This window comes from Marmota monax, unplaced genomic scaffold, assembly GCF_021218885.2.
Source record: "Marmota monax isolate L192 unplaced genomic scaffold, Marmota_monax_Labrador192_F-V1.1 WCK01_AAM20220418_F8-fsc00065, whole genome shotgun sequence".
NCBI classification, from domain to species: domain Eukaryota; kingdom Metazoa; phylum Chordata; class Mammalia; order Rodentia; family Sciuridae; genus Marmota; species Marmota monax.
The window spans coordinates 7,604,497-7,624,659 of record NW_026694038.1 but is presented as its reverse complement, the minus strand read 5'-3'; the positions used below and the strand labels follow the sequence as shown (position 1 = coordinate 7,624,659).

General features: G+C 40.7%; 1 protein-coding gene across 1 annotated transcript in view; it reads left to right on the top strand.

Moving 5' to 3' along the window:
* Positions 1 to 20,163, top strand: part of Fbxl13 (F-box and leucine rich repeat protein 13) — a 210,281-nt gene that overhangs the window by 141,574 nt on the left and 48,544 nt on the right. The window contains exons 16-17 of the mRNA XM_046464167.2: positions 4,203 to 4,322; positions 5,096 to 5,222. Of these exons, the coding sequence (XP_046320123.1) occupies positions 4,203 to 4,322; positions 5,096 to 5,222 (247 nt within the window). The remainder of the gene's footprint in view (positions 1 to 4,202; positions 4,323 to 5,095; positions 5,223 to 20,163) is intronic.

Sequence of the window (20,163 nt, the reverse complement as noted above, 5' to 3'; positions counted from 1 at the left end):
TTTTGCCACTGTGACTAAAGGACCCAACCACAACAACTGTCAGGGAGGAAAAGTTTATGTGGGGCCTTACAGTTTCAGAGGTCTCAATCCATAGACAGCCAACTCCATTCCTTGGGACTCAAGTGAAGAGTGTAGCAGAGGGAAGTAGCTCACATGCTGATCAGGAAGTAGAGAGAGAGGTTTCCCCTTGCCAGATTCAAATATGTACCCCAAAGCCATGCCCCAGTTCCCACCTCCTCCAGTCACATCCTCACCCTACCACTTTAGTTATTACTCAGTTAATCCCTATCAGGGGATTAATTCACTGATTGGGTTTAGACTCTTATAACTCAATCATTTCTCCTCTGAACCTTCTTCCATTGTCTCACATGTGAGCTTTTGGGGGATACCAAATCTAAACCATAACATGCTTTGTGGCCTAGAATATGATCTATTTTGGAAAAAGTTCCATGTGCAGCTAGAGAAGGTAAATTCAGCAACTTAGGGGTGGAATATTCTGAGTGTCTATGAGGTGCATCTGATTTATAGTGTTATAGGTTGGTGATATCTTTGTTGATTTTATGTTTTGATGACCTGTCTATTGAGATAAGGGTATATTGACATCACCCAGAATTATTGTGTTAGGTCCATGTGGGATTTAATGTCATGAAGTATTTTTTCCATGTAATTGGGTGCATTGATATTAGAACATAAATGTTTATTATCTTTATATGTTCTTGTTGTATTATTTCCTTTACTAGGATGTAGTGGATTTTGTCCTTCTGATTAATTTTTGCTTGAAATCCACTTTGTCAGATATGCAAATAGCTACTCCTGCTTGTTTTCTTGGATCATATGTATAGAATATTTTTTTGCCATCCTTTTACCTTCAGCCTGTGGGTATCTTGCCTATAGATGAGTCTGTTATAAACAGCATATAGTTGCATCTTGTTTTTGATCCATTCTGCTAATCTGTCTTTTGGGGAGTTGAGTCCATTAACATTCAGTGTTAGTAAGGATATGTGTTTGTGGTTTCCAGCAATTTTGATTTTTTTGCTATATTTTATCCTTGTCTTGATTCTCATTAAGTGGATTATTCTACTATTGAATTTCCTCTGTTTGTGACTTGGGAATTATTTGCCAATTCCTCTCTGGGCAGTTTATTTCTTCCTTGAATTTGAAACTGAGTTTTGCTTGGTATAGTAACCTTGGCAGGCAGTTGTTTTCTTTTAGGGATTAAAATATTTCATACCAGTCCCTCCTTGATTCTAGGGTCTGAGCTGAGAAATCAGAAGTAAGCCTTATTAGTTTGCTTCTAAATGTGACTGATGTTTCTTATGGCTTTTAATATTTTTCCTTATTTTCTTTGTTAGGCATTTTGATCATTATATTTTTCAGAGAGCTTCTTATTTGACTAGCTCTATTTGGAGTCCTGTAAGCCTCCTATATGTGGATGTCTATCTCATTTATGATGTGGGAAAAGTTTTATGTAACTATCACATTGAAAATGTTCTTTATGCCTTTAGTTTGTATCTCCATGTTCTCTTCTATCCCAGTGATTCTCAAGTTTGGTCTTGTAAAATTGTTCCAGAGTTCTTGTATCCCTTCCTGTTTTTGTGTTTCTCTCTGGGCTACTAGTTGGAGCAGCCTAAGGTTGAAGCTGTTTGATATATAAGAGTCAGCCTTCCTACTTACCAGTAGGATGGGTTAGGAAGTACTGTCAGTTGGCATTTTGTCCATGTGGATCAGTTCCTTGTATTCCCAGGGTATAGTTTCTGAAGCATTATATGAGGGGAGTTCCAGCAAGTGGGGCTAAGGTCTAATCAGGTCTCAGGAGTTTGTTGGGTGGTTCCTTAATTAGAGAGACTAGATTGACCCACCCCTAGGGCTAGACAATAGTTGTTCTCTGATATAGGTGTGGTTCTCAGGAGCCTCTCAAGAAATCCACTTGTGAGGCAGTGGTGCTGATCCTCTACTCACGGCTGCCCAAGAGCATAGCCTTCCTGGGCTTAGTCCCTGACTGTATTTACCCCTATTCTCTCAGGCTTCCAGCCCACTTCAGCTGGTCATGTGAGCCAGCAGACACAAAGGAGAAGTGAGTTTGGCTCCCCTTCACCCTTCTAACTTGAACTCCTCCCCTGGGTTGAGTCTACTTTACACCTGTTTTATTACTCATGTCTGCTAGACTCAGCCTCAGGTTACTCAATAGGCACCTGCCAGGATATTGTGACTCTGATGTTTTGTTTGTTTGTTTTTTGTTTTCCTAATCTCCCAGGTCCTGCAGTTTCCACAGGGGCCTCTGCCCCCCAAATAGCTCCACCTCAGCTCTCATAGGCCAGTTGAGATACAGAGCCCATTTTTTAAGCACCAGCATACAGTGCAGTCTCTGGTCAGCTAAGATTAGGCAGCATTTTGATCTCAGGTTTTTCTGTACCCAAATTCTATTTCCCCCTGCTCTCTCTCTGGTGAATTTGTGCTGGTGTCACCCATGGAACCCCTGGGTTGGTTCCAATATATTCTTTCTTTTTTATTTTACCCAAATTTCTGAGTACCTAAGACATTTTGAGTGTCCAATATTAAATTTTAATGAAATCCCTCTTTTACCCACCTCACTGAGAATCCGTACACCTGTTGCTTTGGTTCCACATACAATACAGCTTGGAATGCAGCTTTACTCTACTCTGCCATCTTCCATCTCCAAGAATCTTCTTTATTTAAAGGTTGAACATTGGTTCTTTACTTTCTATCTTGTTTATTTTAAATCATTCATCCTTATATTTAGCATTCCAAAGGAAGTTTTAAAATATACTCTCTACTTCCTAAAGGATCAATTTTGGTCTTGATACCTTCAATTAGGTTATTATTCTTATTAAATTAGGTTATTATTTTTATTTAGTTTCTTTGCCATCTTTCTTATCTCCAGCAGCCATGTTTTCATTACAGAATGTATCTGAGGCCATTTTTATTTTAGCCAGTTCTCTCTATTAATTTCTCCTCTTCTCCCCTCCTCAAAAAAATACTGTAATGCTTTTCTGTTTTCTTCTTAAAATCTTTTCCAGAGGTGTAATTTCTCAGTCTTACAAATCTTGTGCTATATTTTGTTTTTAGTGAAAACATTTCTCAGTGAATGTTCCAATCCTGGTATTTGCCAATGGATAAGTTGATTTGTTGTATTTGGAATCTCTTCCTCTCTCTATCCCCTACCCAACCCCCTCACTAGGCCCTCAACTGCTTTCCCAGTTACTGGCATTGTTCCCCTCTCATATTCCAGGTGGAAGATATGTCCATGGGCAGGGTATTATTTACTAATACAGCCCATTTAGCTTCAACAGGATATCACCTTCTGCCTTTACTGCTCAGTTCTTTGCAAATCTGACCAAAAGGAGGGTATAGAAGGTGTCTGCAACCAGCCTGTAATGCTCCCAATGTTGTTCTTGGCTGTACACCTACCTGTAGGTTTGTGTGTGAAAACACCTCTTAGGTTTACAATGATATAATCTTCTGTCTTGGTTTATTTCCTAAAATGGTCTTTAGAAGGAATTGGTGGTATCTGAAACTAGGAATAGGAGTCCCAGTGGAAGACAGAGAGCTGGGCCAAATAGATCTTCATTCATTTCTGAATCAGGGCTGACATATGGTAGGGAGGGCTGACACCTGGGTGTTTCTGATTAGGACGGTGTTGGAAGGTTGAGGTCAAGGTCTTCTTCCAGAAACAGGTTTTCTCTGACTCAGAAGGCAAGAATTCATAGGTCATCTATTGATTTTCCAATCCAGCTGAATTGACCTTATATTTTGTGAAAATTCCTCAAGACTGTGGCAATAGTTTGTATCTATTGGGTCTCCCTTTACTAAATTTTGGTCTTTTTCTTTTACAAAAATCATCAGTGGGTTTGTTAAACCTGATCACATTTTAACCTGGGAGAAAAAGACTATCTGTGTTATTAATATTTATGCCACCTAATTAAATGAACAAATGAATGCAAATAATGTTTTTATTAATACTTGTTCCATCACTATCATTTATACCTTTTCTATTACATTAAATGCTACATAATCAAATTTGGTCTTATAATGTTAACAAAATACCACTGTACAGATATTATTTTTGATTTTTAAAATATATTGATTATAGAAATTATTACTTTAATACCTACATATATGTATATGTATATATTCATATACATATGAATTATAAGTGAAGATTTTCTCACTCTATTCTACAGGATCGGTGATGTGGGACTAAGGCAATTTCTTGATGGCCCTTCAAGCATAAGGATAAGAGAGCTCAATTTAAGTAACTGTATGCAACTGGGTGATGCCTCTATTGTGAAACTATCAGAGCGGTATGATAAAGCAATCTTTAATAACATAGCATATACATTAGTAATTGTATATTTGCTAATAGGAGAGATCATAGTTAGATATAAAATAAAAAACTCTAGCCATTTGGAGAACATGCCCAGAAGCTAATCCAATCCTCACATCCTCAGTGAAACCGAATCAAATATAAAGTCACGATTGAACTAATCTTTTGATTACATCTTATATTTCTTATTATTGTCACCTAAGAGAAAGTTTGAAATGGACTTATTCATAAAGTAATGAAAATCTAGATAAGTGTGATTTCTCTGTACTGTTGTTGTTTACATGCTAACTTTTACTCCAGCATTTCCCAAGGAGTATTTTGATCCTCTTGGCAGAGGTCTTGTGTTCTCCAAGGATGAAACTCAATTCCTGCAGCAAACTTATAATAATTAAGTGGGGAACTTAACTTTGCACTTTTAGTGGTTATTCATTGTGGTACATACATGGTAGTATTTTGTACATATATTTTTAAAAAAATATATGTATTTTAAATATATATATATATATGTATATATATATATTTGTTAAAATTTGTAATGTGAAACAAAAAGAAAGTCTTATATAATAATCTTTCTTTTATCTAACTCTATAATGCCAAATTATTTTCTACTTTTAGTCTTACATTTATGTTCAGAAAAGAAAAATCTTTGTTTCAATACTGTTTGTTTTCCCAATAGTTTTTACATGAAGAAATCAATACTGATGATGTGATTGAAAGCTGAAATTAATTCTTTGTGCTGCTTTCTTTCAGCTGCCGTAATTTAAACTACTTGAGTTTACGAAATTGTGAACAGTTGACTGACCAAGGAATTGAATACATTGTAAACATCTTTTCCTTGGTATCTTTAGATCTTTCTGGAACAGTCATCTCTAATGAGGTAAAAAGATAGTAAAAACAGTTTGATGACTTTTATTTTTTTCCTGCAATAAAAACATTTTCTGTTTTGTAAATAATGGAGAACAATAATTAATTTATTAAGTTATTAGATTACAGAAAGAAAGTTTAGGAATATTATTATTTGTAAATATATTATTTGTAAATCGAGTCTTATTTCTCTGTTTAAAAAATAGCAAAATCTAGCAGTGTGATCCCAGTGACTCTGGAGGCAGAAAGAGGAGGATTGCAAGTTCAAGGCCAACTTCAGCAAATTAGCAAGGCCCTTGACAACTTAGTGAGACCCTGTCTCAAAATAAAAATAAAAAGAACTGGAGATGTAGAGCAGTGGTAAAGAAGTCCTGAGGCTCAAGCCCGGGTAATCCAAATCAAAACAAAACAAAAAACAACAACAACAAAAATACAGCAAAAGTCACAACAGATCAAAGTATTACATGAGAATCTGAAATTTATCATAGAAGTTTGGTTAGTGTGGTGATAATAATTTTACATGGCCTAGGTATATTTTTCCTGCTTATTGTACATTCTGTAAACTACCTAAGTACCTTTGATCTAAGTCTTTAGTTCAATATCAAAGTCTAGAAATGGCCTCATCATGTCCACAAAAGATACTTTTTAAGCAACTCATTTCCTACTAGTTGCTGATACTACTCATGAGAGTTGAAACCCAAGTGTTATGGTTTGGATGTGAAGTATCTCCCAAAATCTCACCTGTGAGACAATGTAAGAAAGTTCGGAGGAGAAATGATTGGGTTGTAAGAGTCTTAACCCAATCAGTGATTAACTGAGTGGTAACTGAAGTGGTAGGGTGTGGCTGAAGGAGGTCGGAATTGGGGCGTGGCTCTGGGTATATATTTGTATCTGGCAAGTGGAGTTTCTCTCTGCTTTTCCGTCATGATGTCCTGCCTCACCTTGAGCCCTCAGGAATGAAGTCAGCTGTCCATGGACTTAGACCTCTGAAACTGTGAGCCCTCAAATAAACGTTTCCTCCTCTATAGTTGGCTACTCAGGTCTTTTAGTTGGAGCAGTGAAAAAGCTGACTAAAACACCAGGCTAGGAGTTTTGAAGATGGCGGCGAGGGGAGTGCATTACCCCCGTGTGCTGCTTCACTGTGTGGGAGTGTGACAAGTCAGGACGGCTGAAGGATATCTTGTTGGGAATTTCCAGCAATAGTGGGGTGCGCCGGAACCTGGAGGAAGGATTTCCATCGCATGAGGATCGGCTACGGGGACTCAAACGCGAGAGGTTTGTCGCACGGAGGGTAAAACTGCTTATTCAGCGAATCGCCCCGCGGCTAGAGTCTGCAAGGCGCGCTGGGATAGAGACGCAGGGTTACAGCGCTGCAGTTTCTGCCAGACGCGCAAGCACCGCACTCAGGGCTGAATTCTGGGTTCGAGACGGGGAAGGAAGCGGTCCATCTCGGTTCTCCACACCGGTCAGACCACAGAGGAGGCCAGCAGCCACCATGTTGGTAAACTGACGTCACCACACCTGTTTTTGACTGACCGCAGCTCATTCAGCCATAGAACAGGTAATTTCAGGCTGCAATTCGCCTGCGGCTTGCAGACAGATTGCTAGGGTTCAGCGCCTGGGGGCTTCTTAAAATCTGATCTTATCGGAGTGAACACGGAGCGCGGGGCGGCCGAGTCCCGGCTCCCGGAGCCGTCCCGGAACCGCCCTGGCTCCGGGCTGCGGAGCCTGCGGAGGCTGCTTCTTGGACCCTGCTAATATCAGAGCAAACACGAAACACCAAGAGGCCGAGTTCCGGCTCCCGGAACTGAGCCCGCGGGGACTGCTTCTTGGAGCTTACACTTGTAGGAGCTTACACCGAGCACAGAGCGGCCGAGTTCCGGCTCCCGGAACCGTCCCGGAACCGCCCTGGCTCAGGGCTGCGGAGCCCGCGGAGGCTGCTTCTTGGACCCTGCTACTATCAGAGCATACACCAAACACTAGGCGGCCGAATTCCGGCTCCCGGAACTGAGCCCGCGGGGGCTGCTTCTTGGAGCCTACACTTATAGGAGCTTACACCGAGCACGGAGCGGCCGAGTTCCGGCTCCCGGAACTTCCCTGGACCGGGGCTGGGAGCCCGCGGAAACTGTGTCTCGGTCCGGGTCCTGCTGAGGGCAGGTCAGGACTCACCCATTGCTTGGGTTGCCTGGCAAGGGGAACGAAATGCTGCCATTCGCATAGGATACCAACATGGCAGAGATCTGATGTCAGCAGAAAGCGGTGGAGGAGAGATCTTCATCAATACCAGCGGTGACATAAGCAGTTGGTCTCCTGGTAAGGGGGGTGAGGCTCAGTCACCCGAGTCTCCTCAATTTGTCCTCGAGCCAGAGGGAAGGAGCCGGGCCGCCGCCAGCCCCCGGAGCAGGCCCAGCGGCTCGCCAGCGTGGTGACCGCGTGACCCCAATTGGAGAGGGGGCGGAGCGGAGCCGCCACCCACACCCGCCAGGTGGGCAGACCCACGACCCAGTAGTACATGGGCGTGGTAGGAGGGGCAGGGCAGAGCCGCCCTTCGCGCTTGCAAGGTAAACAGACCTGTGACAGCCTGGCGGGTCAGGCCCAGTGGCCTGCCAGTGTGGTACACACGTCACCCCAACTCGAGTAGGGGCAGAGCAGATCCTTATCCCACGCCCGGATCAGGCCCTGCCGGTGTGGTGGTCACGTGACCCCAATTGGAGTGGGGGTGGAGCGGAACCGCCACCCGTGCCCGCAGGGTGAGCAGACCAGTGATCAACCTGCAGATCAGGCCCAGGGGTCCGCAGGCGTGGTAGGAGGGGCAGGGCAGATCCGCCGCCCGCGCCTTCAAGGTAGGCAGACCTACAACAGACCTGCGGATCAGGCCCAGGAGCCTGCCGGCGGGGTACAAATACCACCCTAATTGGAGTAGTGACAGAGCAGAGTCGCCTCCCTTGCCAGGAACAGACCCAGCATCCTGCAGGCGGGGTAGTCACGACACCCCAGTTGGAGTAGGGGCAAAGCAGAGCCTCCACTCGTGCCCGAAAGGTGGGCAGATCTGCGACCGACCAGCAGGACAGGCCCAGTGGCCTGCTGGTACGACAGACACGTCACCCCAATTGGAGTAGGGGCAGAACAGAGCCGCCACCAGCTCCCAGAACAGGCCCAGTGACCTGCCGGCGTGGTAGCCACGACACCCCAATTGGAATAAGGAGAGAGCAGAGCCGCCGCCCGCACCTGCAGGAAAGATACGCAAGCAGTATGAAAAGACAAGGAAAGAAAGGACCACAAGCAATGCAGGTCAACGCAACTTTAGAAGAGGTAACAGCTGCAGCAGATGGAATGTCAGATAAAGAATTCAGGATATACATGCTTCAGATGATCTGGAGTATCAAGGAAGACATTAAACAGCAAAATCAGACAATGAAAGATCACTTCGACAACGAATTACGCAAACAAATCCAGGAAGCAAAGGATCAACTATACAGGGAGATAGAGGTTATAAAAAACAAGCAATCAGAAATCCTAGAAATGCAGGAAGCAATAAACCAACTTAAAAACTCAATGGAGAATACTACCAACAGAGTAGAACACTTAGAAGATAGAACATCAGACAATGAAGACAAAGTATTTCAACTGGAAAAGAACATAGACAGCTCAGCAAGACTGTTAAGAAACCATGAGCAGAACATCCAAGAAATATGGGATAACATTAAGAGACCAAACTTAAGAGTCATTGGGATACAGGAAGGTACAGAGCTCCAAACCAAAGGAATGAGCAGTCTATTCCATGAAATAATACAAGAAAACTTCCCAGACTTGAAGAATGAGACAGAATCCCAAATCCTAGAAGCCTACAGGACGCCGAATGTGCAAAATCATAAGAGATCCACACCTAGACACATTATAATGAAGATGCCCAACATACAGAATAAGGAGAGAATTTTAAAAGCTACAAGAGAAAGGAAGCAGATTACATTTAGGGGCAAGCCAATCAGGATAACAGCTGATCTTTCAACACAGACTCTGAAAGCTAGAAGATCCTGGAATAACATATTTCAAACACTGAAAGATAATGGGTTCCAACCAAGAATTGTGTATCCAGCGAAATTAAGCTTCAGGATGGAGAATGAAATTAAAACCTTCCACGATAAACAAAAGTTTAAAGAATTCGCAGCTAGAAAACCATCTCTTCAAAACATCCTAGCCAAAGTATTACAGGAAGAGGAAATGGAAAATAACAATGAAAACCAACAGTGGGAGGTAGGACAGTAAAGGGGGGGGGGAAACAATCAAAGAGGAAAACAAACAATGTTTAGTAACAGAAATAAACAAATATGGCTGGAAGAACAACCCATATCTCAATAATAACCCTAAATGTTAATGGCTTAAACTCACCAATTAAGAGACACAGGCTAGTAGAATGGATCACAAAACAAGACCCAACAATATGCTGCCTACAGGAGACGCATTTGATAGGAAAAGACATACATAGGCTGAAGGTGAAAGGTTGGGAAAAATCATATCACTCATATGGACTTCGGAAACAAGCAGGCGTGTCCATACTCATATCAAATAAAATAGATTTCAAGCCAAAGTTAATCAAAAGAGATAAAGAGGGACACTACATACTGCTTAAGGGAACCATACACCAACAAGACATAACAATCATAAATATTTATGCCCCAAACAATGGTGCAGCTATGTTCGTCAAACAAACTCTTCTCAAGTTCAAGAGTCTAATAGACCACCACACCATAATCATGGGAGACTTCAACACACCTCTCTCGCCACTGGACAGATCTTCCAAACAAAAGTTGAATAAGGAAACTATAGAACTCAATAACACTATTAATAACCTAGACCTAATTGACATATATAGAGTATACCACCCAACATCAAGCAGTTACACTTTTTTCTCAGCAGCACATGGATCCTTCTCAAAAATAGATCATATATTATGTCACAGGGCAACTCTTAGACAATATAAAGGAGTAGAGATATTACCATGCATCTTATCTGATCATAATGGAATGAAACTGAAAATCAACGATAAAAGAAGGAAGGAAAAAGCATACATCAATTGGAGAATGAACAATAGGTTACTGAATGATCAATGGGTTATAGAAGACATCAAGGAGGAAATTAAAAAATTCTTAGAGATAAATGAAAACACAGACACAACATATCGGAATCTATGGGACACATTAAAAGCAGTTCTAAGAGGAAAATTCATTGCTTGGAGTTCATTCCTTAAAAAAAGAAAAAACCAACAAATAAATGATCTCATACTTCATCTCAAAATCCTTGAAAAAGAAGAGCAAAACAACAGCAAAAGAAGTAGAAGGCAAGAAATAATTAAAATCAGAGCTGAAATTAATGAAATCGAAACAAAAGAAACAATTGAAAAAATTGACAAAACTAAAAGTTGGTTCTTTGAAAAAATAAACAAAATCGACAGACCCTTAGCGATGCTAGTGAAGAGAAGAAGAGAGAGAACTCAAATTACTAGCATACGGGATGAAAAAGGCAATATCACAACAGACACTTCAGAAATACAGAAGATAATCAAAAACTATTTTGAATCCTTATACTCCAATAAATTAGAAGATAGTGAAGGCATAGATAAATTTCTTAAGTCATATGATCTGCCCAGATTGAGTCAGGAGGATATAGAAAACCTAAACAGACCAATATCAATTGAGGAGATAGAAGAAACCATCAAAAGACTACCAACTAAGAAAAGCCCAGGTCCCGATGGGTATACAGCAGAATTTTACAAAACCTTTAAAGAAGAACTAATACCAATACTTTTCAAGCTACTTCAGGAAATAGAAAAGGAGGGAGAACTTCCAAATTCATTCTATGAGGCCAACATCACCCTGATACCTAAACCAGACAAAGACACTTCAAAGAAAGAAAACTACAGACCAATATCTCTAATGAACCTAGATGCAAAAATCCTCAATAAAATTCTGGCGAATCGGATACAAAAACATATAAAAAAAATTGTACACCATGATCAAGTAGGATTCATCCATGGGATGCAAGGCTGGTTCAATATACGGAAATCAATAAATGTTATTCACCACATCAATAGACTTAAAAATAAGAACCATATGATCATCTCGATAGATGCGGAAAAAGCATTTGACAAAGTACAGCATCCCTTTATGTTCAAAACTCTAGAAAAACTAGGGATAACAGGAACATACCTCAATATTGTAAAAGCAATCTATGCTAAGCCTCAGGCTAGCATTATTCTGAATGGAGAAAAACTGAAGGCATTCCCTCTAAAATCTGGAACAAGACAGGGATGCCCTCTCTCTCCACTTCTCTTCAACATAGTTCTCGAAACACTGGCCAGAGCAATTAGACAGACGAAAGAAATTAAAGGCATAAAAATAGGAAAAGAAGAAATTAAATTATCACTATGTGCAGATGATATGATTCTATATCTAGCAGACCCAAAAGGCTCTACAAAGAAACTATTAGAGCTAATAAATGAATTCAGCAAAGTGGCAGGATTTAAAATCAACACGCATAAATCAAAGGCATTCCTGTATATCAGCGACAAATCCTCTGAAATGGAAATGAGGACAACCACTCCATTCAAAATATCTTCAAAAAAAATAAAATACTTGGGAATCAACCTAACAAAAGAGGTGAAAGACTTATACAATGAAAACTACAGAACCCTAAAGAGAGAAATAGAAGAAGATCTTAGAAGATGGAAAAATATACCCTGTTCATGGATAGGCAGAACTAACATCATCAAAATGGCGATATTACCAAAAGTTCTCTATAGGTTTAATGCAATGCCAATCAAAATCCCAATGGCATTTCTTGTAGAAATAGAGAAAGCAATCATGAAATTCATATGGAAAAATAAAAGACCCAGAATAGCAAAAACAATGCTAAGCAAGAAGTGTGAATCAGGCGGTATAGCGATACCAGACTTCAAACTATACTACAGAGCAATAGTAACAAAAACAGCATGGTACTGGTACCAAAACAGGCGGGTGGACCAATGGTACAGAATAGAGGACACAGAAACCAATCCACAAAACTACAACTATCTTATATTTGATAAAGGGGCTAAAAGCATGCAATGGAGGAAGGATAGCATCTTCAACAAATGGTGCTGGGAAAACTGGAAATCCATATGCAACAAAATGAAACTGAATCCCTTTCTCTCGCCATGCACAAAAGTGAATTCAAAATGGATCAAGGAACTTGATATCAAATCAGAGACGCGCCGTCTGATAGAAGAAAAAGTTGGCTACGATCTACAGTCAGTGGGGTCGGGCTCCAAATTCCTCAATAGGACACCCATAGCACAAAAGTTAATAACTAGAATCAACAAATGGGACTTACTCAAACTAAGAAGTTTTTTCTCAGCAAAAGAAACAATAAGAGAGGTAAATAGGGAGCCTACATCCTGGGAACAAATCTTTACTCCTCACACTTCAGATAGAGCCCTAATATCCAGAGTATACAAAGAACTCAAAAAATTAGACAATAAGAGAACAAACAACCCAATCAACAAATGGGCCAAGGACCTGAACAGACACTTCACAGAGGAGGACATACAGTCAATCAACAAGTACATGAAAAAATGCTCAACATCTCTAGCTGTCAGAGAAATGCAAATCAAAACCACCCTAAGATACCATCTCACTCCAGTAAGATTGGCAGCCATTAGGAAGTCAAACAACAACAAGTGCTGGCGAGGATGTGGGGAAAAGGGTACACTTGTACATTGCTGGTGGGACTGCAGATTGGTGCAGCCAATTTGGAAAGCAGTATGGAGAGTTCTTGGAAAGCTGGGAATGGAGCCACCATTTGACCCAGCTATTCCCCTTCTTGGTCTATTCCCTAAAGACCTAAAAAGAGCATGCTACAGGGACACTGTTACATCGATGTTCATAGCAGCACAGTTCACAATAGCAAGACTGTGGAACCAACCTAGATGCCCTTCAATAGACGAATGGATAAAAAAAATGTGGCATTTATACACAATGGAGTATTACTCTGCATTAAAAAATGACAAAATCATAGAATTTACAGGGAAATGGATGGCATTAGAGCAGATTATGCTAAGTGAAGCTAGCCAATCCCTAAAAAACAAATGCCAAATGTCTTCTTTGATATAAGGAAAGTAACTAAGAACAGAGTAGGGACGAAGAACAGGAGAAGAAGATTAACATTTAACAGGGATGAGAGGTGGGAGGGAAAGGGAGAGAGAAGGTAAATTGCACGGTAATGGAAGGAGACCCTCAGGGTTATACAGTGGAGGGGGTAGAGAGAGAGGAGGGGAGGGGAGGGGAGAGGTGGGGAGGGGGGAGGGTGGATGATGGGAAAGGCAGCGGAGCACAACAGACACTAGTATGGCAATTTGTAAATCAATGGATGTGTAACTGATGTGAATCTGCAATCTGTGTATGGGGTGAAGGTGGGAGTTCATAACCCACTAGAATCAAAGTGTGGAATATGATATGTCAAGAAATTTGTAATGTTTTGAACAACCCACAATAAAAAATTAAAAAAAAAAAAAAAAAAAAAAAAGACAGAACAAAAAGAAAAAAAAAAAAAAAAAAAAAAAAAACACCAGGCTATATCTATTAGTACTGCCTCATTTACCAGACCAAATGAGGGTAAGTCCTGAGAGACTGGCCATGTTTTTGAAAGACTTTAATGGACTACAGTTAAATCAGAAATATAGGATTCTCTTGCTAAATTCCCCTTCATCCTCAAAAGACTAAAAGAGCCAATATCAACTGTCTATGAGGTCTTTTCTGAAAAGCTCTCTGCCTGGCAGGCAAATATTGGGCCTGTCTATGTGTTTATCCAGCCTCAGTACATTTTTTTGACATGATCTGTTTCTCATTGCATTACAGACATTTGTGTTATGTGCTTATCCTTGTCCCACATTCAGTGGGCTCTTTTAGTTGCAGGGTGTGTCTATTATTGGTCTAGGTTTTTTCTTGTCTTTATCTGAGTACACTTCCATTCTACTAGATGGTCTCCTCTTCCTTCCTTGGAGTTTTAGCCAAGGTGATATGCAAATTTGGGTGGAAAGTTTATATGTAGTTAACTCATTATGGTGGAGTCAGTATCTGGTCTTCTCAGTATTGTTTTCTGACCAGGATAGAATTCATTGAGGCATCCAAGGACCTATCTTGTCTTTAGTTTGCTGTCTAGGTAGATCCCTGATGTGTGTTCCTTGTCCCACATCCAAGGCCCTTGTCCCACATTCAAGCTTTTAAGATACCTTGTCATGTCTGCCTTGCTGAGTATTGCTGGGGTGTGGTGATCCTGCCAGGCTGCCGTAGGTCCACCATCCTCGGCAACTCCTGCAGACATTCTGCTCCCATATCATGGGTGTGTTTGTCAGATATTCATGGCCACACCCTCCCCTTTCTCTGCTACAGTGCCTGACCCATGTCAGCTAGATTCCAAGTTGAGTTCGGTACTTATGAGGCATTTTTGAGGTATCTGAGGGTTTGTACACGGGGAGGCTGGTGTCCCCCTACTCTCTTTCTTGCATTATCATTATCAGCTGCATTACCTTTGTGTTCTACTCTCTGAGCAGGCCTGTTGTGCTTTCAGCTCTCCTGAGTGACCTCGACCCGAGGTTTCAAAACCTCATCTCTTCTCACTGTCCTTCCAGCATAGTGATGGTAGTGGCTTCCTACTGCTTTGAAGCTCTAGATTGTGCCATTAGACTATTTAGCTTCTCAGTTTGTCTACCACAGATGTAGTAAATTCCCTGCTAAAATTAAATTCCCTCAGTTTTGCATACTCAGTTGTTTTCTGTTTTCCTTATTGGATCTGAACTGATAAAATGATGAGCACAGAAAAATTCTGATGCCTAGTTGATTTTTTTCAACCCACAACAGAAAGGTGGACTAAGTTTTCATTTATTCTGAGATTTCCAAGCCTATCCAGAGGTTCCAACTTTCTGTCCAGCTGAGCAGATCTGGGAAAGTCCAGAACAGACCCCTGTATAGGTAATCCCCAAGCATCTCCTCCCTTTGCTTCTCTCTGGCTCTTCTCTCTTCTTCTTTCCTCCCCCTTTTTCTCTCCTCTGGATATTTCCTCTTCATTCTCCCTCTCCTCCACACCCCTCTTCTCTTGTCTAGCTCATCTCATTTCTCCTGGCATAGATTCTTTTTTAAAAAATATTTTTTATCTGTTCATTTTACTTATACATGACAGTAAAATGTATTTTGACATATCATACGTACATACAGCACAACTTACCATTTTGGGGTTGTATATGATGTGGAATTTCACTGGTTGTGTATTCATATATGAACATAGGAAAGTTATGTCCAATTTGACATAGATTGTTGATATAATCTATGGGTAGAAAAAATGATTACATGGTTTTTAAAACTGTTATGCCCCAAGGGCTTAGGCTTTTGAAGCTTAAAAGCCCAGGATTCTTTCTTTCCCCCATGTTCTGCAGTCAGAACCCTTCCCTGACACACATGAGTAGAGTGCCCAGCTGTTGTCTGAAGGGTCACAGAGTAACAAGAATTAGAGGCTCAGAGCACATAATAAATCATCAAGATTTCATTCTCCCATAGGACTTATCACAAACCTCAAGTGCCTGGAGAACATTTGCTGAGTAAGTAGAGAGAAGGCTCAAACTTTCTTTTTTTTTAATTTCCAGAGAACTCATATTAAAATTTTTCCAACTGTGTTTAAGTATAAAACTGAGGGATGTAGCTTAAAGTTCTATACTCTGTTTTTATTTTCTTCAGAAGAATACACATGAAAGAGCTCTAAACAGACATCCATGGGTAAGAACACTGGTTGTTTTCTGACAAATGACTGGAATGCAGGTCTTGTGAAGGCTGTTGTTTTCTTCCTCTGAGTCGGTTAAACTCTGATCTCAAAGGCAATGACTGACAATAACAGTGCTACGACAGCTGTGGATGTTAACCTCAAACAGTCAAATTAAAATGAGTCAGCCCAGATGTCAACTTGGGCAGCTAAACACCAGCCTGGACTGTAAGTCTAATAAAGAGCAAATTTGACTACAGACTTAACATTCAGGATTTAAATTTTGGAATGTTGTAGATATTCGCCAGAGATGAAATGTGACTGACCAATTGTGCCTTTAGGGGGGAAGATTTATTATGTTTTCTAATAATTATGCCCATTCCCAATTCTTCTGAGTGAGTTTTCAGCTGAAATCCCACTATTCAATTTAGTTGACAAGTATGTATTGTACTTGGAGCTGGGGATGCCAGAGTGGACCACCCAGACATGGACCCTCTTCCTGGCACCTACATTCTAGTGGGCCACATGTTTTTGGAGTGTGATGGGTATAGAGGACAAGAGAAGAAAAACCTCACCTGGCTCAGAGAAGGAAATAAAATGAGAAGGAAGGGGAGGGGGTGGAGTGGTGAGCCAAAGAAACAGCCTTCACCAAGGTATGGAAGTTTAAAGATGTGTGGCATCAAGAAGTCCACACAACTGAGTATGGCTAGATTGTGAGGAGAGTGTTAAGAGATGTTGTTTCCAAGGCAATCATGGGCCAGAAACCTTTAGAAATCTTTAATCTTCTATAGTTTTAGAAATGTCTAATTAAATGAGATGTTATTCATTCCTTTCCTACCCCAAGGATTATTTGAACACGAGGATACACACACACACACACACACACACATCTCTCTCCATGTATGTACATGGGAAAGTGTTTTATAGTAGTTACGAGAATTATGATTTACTAAAGACCATAGGACTCACAATTAGAGCAGTTCAATCTGTAGTTTAAGTTGCCTTAGTCACTGCCATATTTGTTGTTGAAAGGAAAAGTGAGTCAGAGCAAATGTTCCAGACGTTGTGTTTAGTGGTTTAAGAAGAGTCTTTCATTTGCCCAAATTTCAAAAATTTTCATTCTGAGTAATAGGTTGTGAGTGCCTAGCATGTAGGTGATCTCCTGGAGTCTCCTCATAAACGTGAGCTCCATGAGGACCGACACTGTTTTGTTCACTGCTGTTTTCCCAGAACCCTAGGAAGTAGTAGGCACTTGATAAATCCTCACTGAATGAAGGAACAAGTGCTGGACTCCACAGTTACCCAAAAGGAATAATACCACTTCTCTGCAGCCCAGTTGGAAAGGGTAGGCATGGATAAGTTAAGTACGATTTGGCGGGTGTAGTGATGGAGGCAAGCAGAGGAAAGGATCTCTGAACTCAGCCTGTCCAACACAGAGGCATGCAGCTGCCTGCTTGTTCAGGGAATTCTATGCAGCTTGGTCCTGCTAGAATGTACTGTGAAAAGGAGAGATCACTGAGAGAGTTACATGCTGTTCCAAGGAGCTTGGACTTGAACCAAGGGGATGCCAGAGTGGACCAACCAGACATGGAGGAAGGGGCATTTTGTTAGGAAGTCATAGTCAGTCTCTTGTTGCACACAGATTATTTGGGTTGTTCTAGTGGAGATGCATCAGAGGGAGAAAGACTGGAGTCAGGGAGACCAGTAGGGGTTATTTCAGTGACTAAAGAAAGAGATGAGGAGTTCTTGAACTAGTCAGAGACTAGAACTAGTATGGAAAAGACTTATTTAAAAATATTTATTAGGTGAAACTAAAAGAACTTGATGATTGATTAGTTGTGAAAAATGAGGATCTGAGGATAAGGTGAGAGGATAAGAATGAGTTTAAAAATCTGGCTTTGGGTGGATGGAAATCCTACTTCAAAAAAGTTAGGTTATGTAAGAAATGTAACAAGTTTTGAGGGAAAAATTATTTCAGTTTTATCAGACTAGGAACCTGTGGAGTACTGAGGCCAAAGACTTGGGAGACAGATGGGTGGCTGGAGCTGCAGGTGTGGGAGTCATTAGCACAGTGGTGTGACTGTGGTCAAGATCCTCAGGGAGACCATGAGAATGAGAAAGAAGGTTTAAGAGAACCAAGTGAGTGTAGCCCGGTGTGGAGTGGAGTGAGAATAACCAACAATGTCTTATAAAGCAGAAAACCAGAAAAAGACAAAATTTGAAAGAATATTTGCCATTAATCAAACAGACACCCATTTACCCCTCTGGTGTCATTTTATAATCCTACGCCTGTCATTCCCTTCTGTCTACCCCTTATGCCTCCTTTTAGCTCCTTAAGCCAGAGTCTTTCCTACCTTAGGACCTTTGTACATTTTATGCCTGTGCCTGGGATGTTATTTCTTCTATTCTTTATGTGCCTGGGTACATGTTGAGCAAATAATGATTGATAATACTGATAAGAGTTAAAGGATTTTGAAATAGCTGTTAGTGCCTTTTAAATATTTTTGGCATTATTTTCCCTATAATAAACATTGGTCATGCTGTTCATAATTATCAGAAAACCACTTTTCAACCTAGGGCACTTCTATTTGACATCAGTGGTTTTATATCATTGCTGCATTCTAGTCTCTAGATGTCTTTCTAAATAAGTGACATTTAGTGTCTAATGTACCTTATCTGTCACATTACAACATAGTCCCTATTTCTGTTATCTAGTTAGATAACCTCATAGTAATAATGGCTTGTTAAGACAGTTTTTTGTTTTTGTTTTTGTCCTATGACAAAATAGCTGATAAGAACAACTTAGAGGAGAAAAAAATTATTTTGGCTCATGGGTTCAGGGGTTCAGTCCATGCTCGACCAACTTCATTGCTCTGGCCTGAGATGATAGTGGAATATCATGGCAGAAGGGCTTAGTGGAGCAGGGCTGCTCAGTTCATGTCAGCCAGGAAGCACAGAGAGAAAGTGATCAGAGGGACAAATATGATCCCTAAGGTCACACACCCCACTTACCTACAATTACCATCCAGTAGTTGATTCACATTATTAATCCATCCAATGGATTAATCCACTCATTAGGTTATAGATTTCATAATCTAACTCATCTCTGAACATTCCTGCATTGTCTCACACATGAGCTTTTGGTTGAGAAACCATAATGTGGCTCTTAAATTATTGGTAGCACAAAGATAGTTTTAAATTGGATTAAAAAAAATTAGAGCAGGGTGTAGAGGCACATGCCAGTAATCTCAGTGTCTTGGGAGACTGAGGCAGGAGGATCACAAGTTCAAGGCAAGCCTCAGCAGCTAAGCAAAGTCCTAAGAAATTTAGTGAGAACTTGCCACAAATAAAAATAAAAATAAAAATAAATAAATAAATAAAAGAAGAAGAAGAGGAAGACTGGAGATGTGGCTCTGAGGTAAAGTGTCTCTGGGTTCAATCCCCAGTACCAAATAAATAAACAAATATATATTCAATACTAATTGAATGTTGGCATTGTTTCACGTTAATTTTAATTGCATATGTTAAAAAGCTATCAAGTTTCAGATATTCTTAGTCAAAACAAAACAAAAAAATGTATGAATAAATTATATGCTAAAATAGAAAGAAGACAATATGAAAACTGTAGCAATCTTTTGTATAGTCTATTAGTCTCTCTTTTATCTGCCCCTGCCTTCTCTCCATCCCCACTGCCACGGTTTCTTAAGTACCACTGTCCTCTAATCTTGTCTCTACTCTGCTGCAGTGTGATCTTTCAGTATGCAACTCTGAGCCTGTCGTCTCCTTACTCAGAGTTCTTGCAGGGGCTCCACAATGCTCACGGAATAAAGTCTGAGCAGTCTAGTGTGGTGGCCTAGTCTTTCCAAGGGACCTCTGTTTATCTTTGCAGCTGCCTCATCAAACTTGACTCCTGCCTTTCTTCAGCTCCAGAGACTGAGCTGACCCTCCTAAGGCTTCTCACACATGCCATGCTCTTCCTGCTTCCCCATTTCTGCCCTTTGTCTGAAACACCCTCTCACTTGTCCACCCAGTAAACTTTTAACCCTTAAGTTTCATCTGTGAGAGGCTTTCCTGGAATTGTGGGCAGGCCCAGGATCTTCTCTGGCTTCTCCTGCATTTCCCATGTGCCGCCACCAAAGCAATCAGCTCCTTATATTTTACTAGTTCTA